Source organism: Bidens hawaiensis, unplaced genomic scaffold (assembly GCF_021521415.1).
Source record: "Bidens hawaiensis isolate Kalapana, Puna unplaced genomic scaffold, B.hawaiensis_p1.1 tig00008321_1, whole genome shotgun sequence".
Taxonomy (NCBI): domain Eukaryota; kingdom Viridiplantae; phylum Streptophyta; class Magnoliopsida; order Asterales; family Asteraceae; genus Bidens; species Bidens hawaiensis.
Window position 1 is genome coordinate 969,479 of NW_027491591.1, and position 12,627 is coordinate 982,105.

At 37.1% G+C, this 12,627-nt stretch overlaps 2 protein-coding genes across 2 annotated transcripts; one reads left to right on the forward strand and one right to left on the reverse strand.

The window, feature by feature from the left end:
• Window positions 1–8,951: 8,951 nt before the first annotated feature.
• On the forward strand, window positions 8,952–9,926 carry LOC143637514 (uncharacterized). The gene is made up of 3 exons (XM_077104892.1): window positions 8,952–8,990; window positions 9,141–9,229; window positions 9,302–9,926. Exons 1-3 carry the CDS (start codon window positions 8,952–8,954, stop codon window positions 9,924–9,926), a joined length of 753 nt encoding a protein of 250 aa, XP_076961007.1.
• A 751-nt stretch (window positions 9,927–10,677) lies between these two features.
• On the reverse strand, window positions 10,678–11,710 carry LOC143637516 (uncharacterized). The gene is made up of 2 exons (XM_077104893.1): window positions 11,675–11,710; window positions 10,678–11,292 (listed from the first exon to the last, which is right to left on the reverse strand). The coding sequence occupies exons 1-2, from the start codon at window positions 11,708–11,710 to the stop codon at window positions 10,678–10,680; spliced, it is 651 nt and encodes a 216-aa protein (XP_076961008.1).
• Between the last annotated feature and the right edge of the window lie 917 nt (window positions 11,711–12,627).

Here is a 12,627-nt window from a genome sequence, read left to right on the forward strand (position 1 = left end):
CTTTCCAAGTGTGAATTCTGGTCTGATGAAGTACAGTTTCTTGGTCATGTTGTAAACAAGATGGGTATTCATGTCGACCCATCCAAGATTGAAGCAATCAAGAACTGGATTACGCCATCCTCTCCTTCTGAGATCCGTTCCTTTCTGGGCTTAGCTGGTTACTACCGGCGATTCATTTCGAACTTCTCGAAGATCGCTTTGCCTTTAACAGCTTTAACGCACAAAGGTAAACCGTATATTTGGGGCTCGAAGCAAGAAGAAGCCTTTCTGACGCTCAAGCGTTTGTTGTGTGAAGCTCCTGTTCTTGCGTTACCTGAGGGTAATGAAGATTTTGTCGTGTACTGCGATGCCTCCAACCAAGGTCTCGGTTGTGTTCTTATGCAACGAGGCAAGGTTATCGCTTACGCATCAAGGCAACTTAAGGTTCATGAAAAGAATTATACAACTCACGACCTCGAACTTGGTGCAGTTGTTTTTGCCTTGAAGATCTGGAGACACTACCTTTATGGTACTAAGTGTATCCTTTACACTGACCATAAAAGCCTTCAGCATATCTTTGATCAAAAGGAACTTAACATGAGGCAACGCCGATGGAACGAACTCATCAGCGATTACGATTGTGAGATCCGGTATAATCCTGGTAAGGCTAATGTGGTAGCCGATGCGCCCAGCCGAAAACCCTGCCAACTTAACTGTATCTTGCCGCGCACCCAGCTTCACTTCGCGCCAATTCAAAGCAACCTTGAATCGCGTATTCGTGACGCGCAGCGCGCATCCATCAGTAATGGTAACCTTCGCGCCGAGCTAGCGTGTGGCGCGGAAGCACTCTTTGTGCCTAATCTGAGTGGAATTCTCTGCTATCTCAATCGCATCTGGATTCCCTTTGATGAGAATCTTCGCGCTGATATCCTGAGTGAAGCGCACAAATCTCGGTATTATATTCATCCTGGCACTGATAAGATGTACAAGGATTTGCGCATTACTTATTGGTGGCCCGGTATGAAAAAGGATATTGCTGTGTTCGTAGCTAAATGTCTGACTTGTTCTAAAGTGAAAGCTGAACACCAACGCCCATCTGGTTTGCTCGAACAACCAGAAATTCCTACGTGGAAATGGGAATGTGTAGCGATGGACTTTATTACCAAGTTACCTTTGACAGCAAGCAAACATGATAGCATTTGGGTAATAGTGGATCGATTGACTAAGTCTGCTCACTTCCTGCCCATTCGTGAAAACTACCGTGTTGAGCAACTCGCGCAGCTTTATGTCAAGGAAATTGTCTGCCGCCATGGTACTCCTTTGAGCATCATATCCGATCGCGATGGCCGTTTTATATCTCGCTTTTGGAAATCTCTCCAATCTGCGCTAGGAACTCGCTTGGACATGAGTACGGCATATCATCCTCAGACTGACGGTCAGTCTGAGCGAACTATTCAAACTCTTGAGGATATGCTCCGATCTTGTGTTCTTGATTTTGGAGGTAATTGGGATTCGCACCTACCTTTGATCGAGTTCTCTTATAATAACAGCTATCATTCCAGTATTGGTATGGCCCCATTTGAAGCACTTTACGGTCGTAAGTGCCGCTCCCCGATTTGTTGGAGCGAGGTGGGAGAAGCTCAAATCACAGGACCCGAACTTGTTCAAGAGACAACCGATAAAATCGCCAAGATCCGTGATCATCTGCTGACTGCCAGAAGCCGACAGAAGAGTTACGCAGATCGTAGGCGAAAGCCTCTCGAATTTCAAGTTAGTGATCTTGTTCTCCTCAAAGTGTCGCCTTGGAAAGGTGTTGTCCGCTTTGGGAAGAAGGGTAAGCTTGCTCCTCGTTATGTTGGTCCATTCAAGATTCTCGCGCGTGTGGGAAAAGTTGCCTACAGACTTGACCTGCCGCCCGCGCTCAGTAATGTGCATCCAACGTTCCATGTATCCAATCTCAAGAAGTGTTTAGCCGACGAGAACCTTCACATTCCACTTAATGAAGTTCAAGTTGATGAAACTATGCATTTCGTTGAGAAGCCTGTTGAGATTATGGATCGCGAGGTAAAGCAAACCAAGCGCAGTCGTATCCCTATCGTGAAAGTTCGCTGGGAGTCCAAGCGCGGAGCCGAGTTTACATGGGAAAGGGAAGATCAAATGAAGATCAAGTACCCGCACTTGTTCTCTGCGCAACCTACTTCGAGATAAATTTCGGGACGAAATTTCTTAAAGTAGGGGAGACTGTGACATCTGACCCGATCCGACCCGACCCAGGTACCCGTTTCTCCGATCCGATCTCTCTCTTTTATGATTTAATATTTATACTTATATTTTACTTTTAATAATAATATATATTTTCCTTCCCGCCTCTTTCTCTCTCTTTCTTTCCGCCGTCCCGTCCCTCTTCTCTCTTTCCGCCTTGTTTCCCTCTTTTTCTTCTAACTCTGTGCTTGTCCTTTGTTCCTTCCCGCCTAAGGTTGTCTGCGCAGCTCCACGCGCCAGACCCCTTACAAGGAATCCTGCGTGAAGACCACCTGTTTCAGCGATACGCGAGACGAACTCTTCTCGCAGCGCGCTAAGAATTGTAATTCTTCTCGCAGCGCGCTAAGAACGGTAGTTCTTCCCGCGACGCGCTAAGGATTGTAGTTCTTCTCGCAGCGCGCTAAGAATCGTAGTTCATCCCTCGACGCGCGAAGAATTATAGTTCTTCCCGCGGCGCGCTAGGAATTTTAGTTCCTCCCGCGGCGCGCTAAGAAATGTGATTCTTCCCGCGGCGCGCTTAGAAATGTAGTTCTTTCCGCGACGCGTTAAGGATAGTTCTGTCTGCCTTCGCGCTCGCGCTCTCTTGACCTTCTGTGTCTGCCTTCGCGCCTTAGCCTTCTCGCGCTGAATCCTTCGAGTTTTCTTCTGTTTAAATCTAGCCGTTTGCTTTTGTGTTGTCTTATCTTTTGAGCTGTTGACCTAATCTGCTTTATGTCTGAAAAGTTACTTTCGGCGCAGCATGCGCACCAACCCCATTGGTTGACAGATAAAGTGACTGACATTATCTTTTGAGATCTGCTTTTTCCATGCTTGACCAGTACCTTTATCTGACCCGCCCATGCTTTTTACTGTTCCCTGTCAGCTTTTCCTTTGCCCCCTGCAGCTGCCATATCTTTCCATATCTTTTGCTTTTGGAATCTTTTACTTTTTGAGATCTTTTCCCCTTTTTCTAGGGATTGTGTCTCCTAGGGTTTCTCTATAAATAATAGTATTATTTTTCCTAACACTACACACACAAAACACTTAATCTCTCCTGTTCTCTTGCCCCTTGCTCTCTCTGCCGTCTTCCTCTCTGCCTCCGTCTTCCTCCCTGTTCTGCCCTGCTTTTTCGGTAATATATATATTATATATAATAATTTACTTATTAATTATGCTAACTCATAATCAAGACTTAAAACCAATCATTAAAACAATAATCTTATTTATAGGTTAACTTGTGCTTGTTTAAAGTTGGTTCTTGCTTTATCTTACACCGCATCGTTTATCAAGTGAGTAATCTCGTACCTAATCCCTTTTTGCTTTTAAATGTTTTGGGATGTTCATGTGTTCATACAAACTTAGAGTCTTAAACTTGTTTATGAACTTTAGTCGCGCAGTATCCCATGTGTTGAGGACGTTTACTTGGCTGTTTATTTGTATGTGTGTATCATTAACCGCTTTGTTCGGCCTATTCCGAAGTTTTCATGGATCCATTAGATGAACACGGGAGACCTATCGTTTACGGTTTTCTTTGTTTACACTTGCACAGATGTTTTCTCGTTTTTGTGCTCAATTGGGAGCACGGATTGAACTATGAACTATGAGCTATGATCTATCTAGGCTTGATCACAATCTGATTGCACCCTTGTTAAACACCAGACATACACGTGTTGCGCGCAGATTTATTGTTACCTATGTATTGTATTAAACTTGATTTCTCACCAACACGCAAGTGTTTGACGTTTATTTTAACACATGTTCAGGTTTGCAGTAGCTGTTTTGGAGCTTGTGGACACATAGGAAGTTTCTTTATTTTGGACCTAGATTAAAATGTATCAAGACAAGTTTTTGCTGTTCGAATATTATAATTTATAATATATTGATTTATGATGTTTTATGTTATCTTGTGTTTACCCTGCGCGTGCGCGAATGAATGTATTTATTAAATATTGACACCCAATAGTGTCACGAGTAATGAAACAATATGTGGCGCCCCGATGTATAATCCGCCTTTGGTCGGGGTGTTACAATAGTAGTGACGAGGATCATGGTTTATGATGATGCCTAGTATGATAAATGCACAATTGAGCTATTATGGTTTTATCTTTTATTGTTGACGTACGTAAACGTTATCTTTTTTTTGTTGTATATGTGGATTCTAGTAATTTGGATGGATGTAGTAGTAATTTTTTTTTCAAACTATGTTGGGGTTTGATGAATGTTAATGCTTTTATTTTTATGTATTTGTTATACAACTATGTGAGTTTAGTATTTAGAAATTTTCATGGTTTCGTCTTTTTTAGGTCAAACCCAAAACCGACCCAAAGTCTTCACAATTGAATGAACATGGCCTATGTTCGTGTTCATTCATTTAGTTAATGGAACGAAATTCCTTGCTCGTGTTCGTCATATATTAAAAGAGCAGACATCATCGAATGGCCCGCCAAACAGTTCTTCAAACATTCGGTTCATTTACAGCCCTAGTTAGGTTACACTTTGTTCTCCAGTAGAAGCAGGCTGCAAAATTCATTGACATGAAAATAATTATTTAAAGGGATCATTGAATTAGTGTTCTACTGTTCTTGAATTCAAGCTAAATCATTATCAAATTCATTTAAACCATAATTATTGTCCGGTTTATTCATCTTTAGATGTTAGTTATGTCAATAATTGATCAGTGGTTCATGATTTCTGAATTTACCAAATAAACCATATTTACTAACTGCAAATATTATTATTTGCAGTTGAACCAAAAAGGATGTCCTGGTACAAGAAGCTCACATGCAATCACTATAGTTGGAGACAAAGCTTACGCCTTTGTTTTAGATGGTTACAAGTAAAACTTATTTTGTTACACATTCAAATACGAACGGTATACATTTTAGATGATTAGTATTTAAGCTATACGAAATATATCCTTTTTATACGAAGCGTTTATTAATTTTACTTAAAAGTTGTTCATATGAATCGTATGCTTTTTCATATTATTCGTATTGTTTATGCAAAAGCCATATGAACCGTATAACATTACATACGAAGCGTTTATTAATTTTACTTAAAAGTTGTTCATATGAATCGTATGCTTTTCATATTATTCGTATTGTTTATACAAAAGCCATATGAACCGTATAACATTACATACGAATCGTATGATATCTGAAAAGGTATTACAGCGTACAACGCAACGTATGCTGAATGGTGTGCAAATATGCCTACTTAATAGGTGTAGATGGTGTACCTTTAGAATTTGCCAAATAATATAGACAAATTTGCATATAAAAAAATATGGGAACACACAAATAGAAATGATAGAAAAAGATAAACAAAGTCTCATCACGTGTCAAGTATTAAATTCCTTAGATGTGAAATTTATTAGTTATAACTTTATATAATATATCAATTAGGCTTTATTATCTGATTAATGCTTAGTTATAACTGGTTTAAGTTTGTTTATGATTTGATAGGAGTAGGTGCTTGTTGCTCGCTCGCTGTCTACTAAATGAGCCTTTACTGTCCGCCCGGCCCCTCGATGCGATTTCCATCTTTTTTTTAGCGGGAAAATATCTTTGGGAAATCCATAATCCATAGAAGTCCCAATAGAAGTTTACTAACATGGCTCTTCCATCGACGCTCTATTTTGTTTTGACAAATAAGCCAGCAACAATTGACGTTTTCCCAAAATTTTCCGCAGGCCTCTCTGAGATAAATAGTCTTTTTTTGTGCAATTCCAAATGTGAAGTAAGTCTCCGTATCTTATTGGTGAAACTTACTACTTGAAATTCAACAGATCCTCTGTTTTCTTTGTTTTCTTCTTGTTCTTTCAAAAGAATTGAAATAGATGAATTTTTTACCATAAAATAATTTGATACTCCCCTTTTTACAAATATTGACTTATCTATCTCAAAATATAGTTGATTTTACAAGGTTTTCATTATTCTATAGTTTTTATACCCATAGTTTAGACATATCTATATGTGTGCGTCGTCTAAAACGAAATCAATTTAACCAAATAATTGCGAGAACCAGTTTAAATTCATGGTTCCAGATTCAAATTTGGGGCGTGTGATTCCGCAAGCATCAAGGCCAACAGGTCGAGTCAAAAGAATACATTTGTTCTTCCTTGAATAGATTTCCAATTATACTTTAGATTTAAAACATACTGCCTTAATTTAAATTTATGTGATAATTACACCATCTTTCTCAATTAGACTCATAATGAAATGGAGAAAACAAAGTACGTGTTTATTTATTTTATTTTGAAATCTGAGGGGGGGGGGGGGGGGGGGCGTTTTCACATTGGATAATTTTGAAGTATCAAATTTCTTGGTCTTGTGTTTGTTGTGTAGGAAAGCTCCATTACTGCATGATTTTGTGGCTAACATCATAACGTGTTTGAAGGGCCATTGATGATACTAATTAAACCTAATTATTATTTTGAGAAATTAGAAGGAAGAACCCCTAGAAATAGAATACCAAATAAGTTGTGTGATCACTCCAATTGGGATGTGATCACTTTTAGTCTTTTTTTTTTCGGGTTATGTTAAAGTAGTATTTGTGTTCATATATATATATATATATATATATATATATATGTATTTATTTTATGTTTTCCCATATTTGATTAATCTGAGTTTACGCTAAGGAAACATATAACATATAACTTTGAACAATGACTTAACATAAACATAAATAGCTCATACATGATTAACTAACATGGACCGGCTCCGTTTATTAGAAAGCTCAACAGAAATTTTACCTTCGAGCCTTACAGAAAGGAATTTAGGATAATATTTACTTTGTCTAGCTTAGCATAACACGTTGGTTTAAAAAATATAAACGGAAAAAATAAGTTATTAAAAGTTATTATGTTAAGGGAAATGAGAAATTATTTTCATAAGAAAGACAACTCAAGCTTTTAAAGCCTTTTAAATTTTCTAGATTTAATCATTTAAAGATCAAGAAGAATAATAGTAGTAGGTGATTATATAAATGCCAATTCACGTCTTTATCATCTCAACAACAAATAAGGTTGGTGTACACGTCACATTTACTAATTCGTTTGTGAAAATGAAAACATGTATCTTGAAATTACAAATATACACATTACCTAATAAATAAATAAAATTCATTACATGTTGTGTCTTTAAAGGGGCATTTTTTGTTTGGGCTCGGCTTAATGAAGACAAGCAGATAGTTGTTGAATTTAATGGAGATTGAAGATAAAGCATGTTTAAACACTGATCCTTATTCTCTTTCATTTAAACCTAGTTTATGTTTCTTGTCCTCTAATTTGTAAGCGTAGTTTGACCTTTATTTGAACAGATCCTTTACTTGTAATAAACTTTTGAAAGCAACCCGTGAAGGTGGGCCACATAGACTGAACTACGTTAATCATTGTGTCTCGTCTTCTTTTAATTTTTGCAATTCATTGCGTGTGTTTGCATAATCGAGATCCTAACACTATATACATGTTTATGTTGTCCTTTTAAAACATCCACCCCACCCCACTCAAGTGGAGATCTTATATCATAATAAAAATTAAGTAAAAACTGATGTGGTACCGACATGACAGTAAATATTCAACAGAGAATAAAAATTTGAATCGAAGACACATGTCATTTTTTATCATCTAAAGTTAATACAAACTAATGAAAAAAACATGTTCTTTTGTCTTTCAATCTTAAACTATAAGCCTAACTTGAAAACCAAATTCAAAATATTCATAAAAATCAAAAGTGAGCCGACAAGATTTGTTAAATCAATATAGGCTTAATTCAAATCTGACCTTTTGGAATATATTCTGATCCTAAGTTAAACCACAATCACTCCAAACAAAATCAAATATTATCAAACATTTATCATCGTTAACTTTATAAATAAACAATTAATTAAACAAAACCAAAATTCCACCGTTATCCATAATAATAATAATGAATAAATGGTCCCATCTATGTATCCACCCGACGCCCATCATCACCTGACTGACCCGAACCCAACGGTCACTTAGCCTTTTCTTTTGAAAAACATAAACCATACTCTAAAAAGCTCACTACTTGACCGTTTTATCAATATATGTTTTCTTCTTATACAGTGAATAACAACACACTATAATAGCTCAATTCCTCTGCAAATCAAGGACAGATCAATGGGTTGTTTTCTTGGGTGTTTCGGCTCATCGAACGATAAGAAACGTAAGAAGCAGAGGTACAAGGCCATTCAAAGAGAGAACAATAATAATAATAATAATAATAATAATAATAATAATAATAATAATAATGTAAGTGTATGTATGCACACACTCTTTAATTTTATACTTCAGTTTCTCACATTACTTTTTATATCCAAGAAATTGTATCATCAATTCAAGATTTTGTGTTGAATTTTAACCCAAATCAACTCATTTTATAAGCGAACCGGTTACAGGTACAACTAAGGGTGTAAACGAGCCAATCCGAACCTCGGTTCAAGCTCAACTCGTTTTACAAGAACATGAACTCAGCTCATTTTAAACTCTATTTCTATAGCTCTAGCTCGGCTCATAAATAGTTTTCAAGTTTGAGCTTGTTTTATTTGACATATATATTTATTATATTATTTGTATATAAGATTTTATGTATCATTTAGTTACTTATATCATAAAATTATGTATATTATAACTACTATATATATATATATTATCAAGCATAGAGAATAAAAATTATATAAATTACAACCTTACTTAACCTCGCAATATGGCTCGAGCTCGAGAAATGATTATTGGGCTCGGGCTCGTTTACTAAACAAGCTTGTTTTTAGGCTTGAGCTCGTTTAAGCTCAGCTCGCTTCGAGCTTCTTTCAAGTCAATCTTGAATTGATCATACAATTTAGTATTAATCAGAATCTTGTATTAATCAGTTCATGTTTGCCTGTTTATATTGCAGAAACCTAGAATTCAGGACATTTTAAAAGTTGATGCATCATTAGAACTAAGCATTCAAGAAAAACCATCCAATCCATTTCCAGAATCAAGGTAATTACTTTCTTTAATTTGTCTCTTGATTTTGGTTTTTTGCAACTTTTTAAATTTGTTGTTGATATATAGAGAGAAGACTGAGGTACCATTGAGCTTAAAGAGGCGAAAAAAAGTCACATTTGATACAAATGTCACAACCTATGAGCCCATTCAAGTGTACGACAGTACCGAATCTTTATTAGAAAAGAACGAAAAAGGCGAAACCTTTCCCAAATCCGAGCCCAATTCGGTTGTTGTGAGCATTCCAAATTACAGATATGGAAATTGTGTCGAAAGCGATGATGAGATTGAGGATTTAGATAATGAAGAAGACTATGACTTTGATGATGATTACGAAGATGATGGTCTTGACTTGGAAGATGAAGAACACTGTGGTGATAATATTGATGATGAAGTTTCGGTCTTAACATCGATGGAGTTAAAAAGGAATGCGCGCGATAGGAATGGTCATGTTCCATCTGTGTTGAACCCTGTGGAGAATCTTACACAATGGAATGCATTAAAGTCAAACGGGTCAACACGAAAGCCGTTGACTTTCAATGGGCAAAAAGAGAATTTGAATTCTCACGAACCGGATAGCAAAAATCAAGAGCCAAAAGTAGATGCCAGTCTATCAAACTGGTTGATTGCTTCTGAGAAGATCACAAGACATAACAAAAGGGTTGGCACCAATGAGCCTGCTACTAGTCTTTGAGAACTCAAAGGGTAAAAAGGGAATTTCTGGATTTGTATTTATTTTTTTTTGTTTTTTGACAGTTTTTTTTGGATTGTATGTGTTTTTGTTGGAAAAAGTTTGGATCTTTGAAAACCAATCTAGTGTTGTGTGAGTGGTATAGAGGGGTAAGAATGTAATTTGGCAGAGACATGAGAGTTCAGAAAGCTTTAGAAATGTAGGTTTGATTTGGATCAAGTCTGTTCATGATGTTTATTGGTTGTTTTTTAAGTTTTCCTTTTTGTGGTTATTAGATATTATATTTATTTTGGTTAATTTTTTTAATGTAATTTTAGCATATCTCATGTCCACATACGATATAAAATTTTTCGGGTGTTATAGTTTAACTAACATCTAGTCATTCGAGCCCAAACGGTAGCAACTAGGGCGCTCAAGCTAGTAATAATACAAACAAGGGCAACTCGGCTTGATATTTAATTGAGCTAGAAACTAAGCTCATATTCTGTTCGCCTCCTGCATGTGGCTCGCTGAGATGATTTTCTTGATTTTTGAGATATTTATGTTCTTTCCGTAAAAACATTTATAATCCGGTGCAAAAATAATTAATAAACTTTTTTTTTGAACGACCAACAAAAACTATTATATTTAAATAAAATCTAGCGAGTCGCTAGACCCACTCGTACATATGCCAACACGTTCAAAGAGACGAGACACCAAAACAGACACAACCAAAAGAACAAACGAACCTAGTCACCTAATCGCCTTAAATGTGTTACAACCGAAAGCTACACCAATCCTCCCAAGATAGATCACCTTTTTTACCCCTATTCTTAATCCAAAGAAAGCCCATGATCTTTATCTCTTCCACCAAGCTCGTCACATGAATCAGAGTCCCGGAGTGCACTAACGCATTTCTTCTTTTCCACAAGCACCAAGTCGCAATCAAACAAACCGCTTGGAAGACTTTGGCTTTCTCTTTGGGAAAAGCCGAGAACTTATGGGGGTTTACAACATCCTGAAAACTAAAGAGAAAAATAGCAGGCAACTTACACCAGAGAGATATTACACTCCACATAGTTTGCGCAATACCGCACGACACAAATACATGTTCAATTGACTCCTCCACTTCACCACATATTGGGCATAAAGTCGAACTCACCGGTAATTTCCTCCTAACAAGCGCGTCTAAAGTAGGTAACCGACCAAGAACCGCTCGCCACGTTACAAAACCAACTTTCTTTGGGACTAGCTTGTTCCAAACAAACACGTGTTCTGAATTAGATGACGAGTTTCTTAACATTTTGCCTTTAACACTAGCCACTGAAAACGCACCTGACGAGTCATATAGCCAAGAAACAGAATCTTTACCCGGCATTAAACAAACACCCTGGCACACAAGCAACAATTGTCTCAACTCATTTATCACAACCCTTCCGGTCGGGAGGGTTACCCAATTCCAATGACCAACCATCCAACATATATAACCGATCTGCTACCGAGCAACCTTTTATCTAGATTTGGAAACCGCACGCCCAAAGGAATCGAGTCAACCCAGCAATGTAGCCAAAACCACGTGTTTTTTAATATCTCGTCGATCTTGACAATTTTGCTCTATGGACAGATTTAGCCGACCACGAGCACGACGAGTGGTGAAAAGCCCAAATGACCCTCCACCACAAACTACCTATTTTTTATTTTTAAAACGCCACCACCATTTTGCTAGCAAAGCAATATTTGTGTCTCGTGAGGCCCAAACCGCCGCATCTTACCGGAGATATAACTTTATCCCAAGCCACCCAGTTCATTTTTGCTTTCTCCCCCCCCCCTAAAAAATATCCTCCTTAACCTTTCTAATTTATCAATAACCCCATCCGGAGCTTTAAACAATGAAAAGTAATAAGTCGGTAGGGAGTTAAGAACCGATTTTATAACCGTAATACGACCCTCAACCGATATAATTAATAAACTAAGCATAAAAATAAGCTTTGTTGGATTTTAATAATCTCTATTGAATGGTATTGGTCGATAATAATCCCTAAAGTTGGCTCATAATGGTCCTTCGTTAAAAATGACTTAACGGCGTTATACTTTTTCCGAATTTCAAACCAATGTTTTAGGACTTTTGATCAGAACAAGGATACGAGCCTATTGATGTAAAATTTTGTTCGAAACGGTGCTCCAAAACGGCGAATTAATGCTTCAATTTGAGTGTTCGAACTTACAAGTAACAAAAATCAAGCCGTTTGGAACACCGTTTCGAGCTAAGTTTTACATCAATCGATTCGAATCCTCCTCTGATCAAAAGGCCTAAAACATTAGTTTGAAATTCGGAAAAAAGTATAACGCCGTTAAGTCCTTTTTAACGGGGTGACCACTGGTGGCCGTCTTTTTTAAATGGGACCGCCAGTGGCGACAAAATAAATAGGGATTATTATCGGCTAATACTGTTCAATAAGGATTATTAAAATCCAATATAGTTTATAAGTTATAGAGTAATAATAGTTACTCTAATTATTTGCTCACTTCTCGTAATAAATAAAAGTATATATTCTACGAGTGACTTACATGAATCGAAATAATCGATTAGCCAAATCAGCTTGATTCTTTTTATTATTGTTGTTTATTTATTTTTATATGAGAGCTTGATCTCAGCTCAAACATTTAAATGAATTCAAGTCAAATAAACTTAAAGCCCAACTTGCCAAGGCTTGATCCGTGAGTC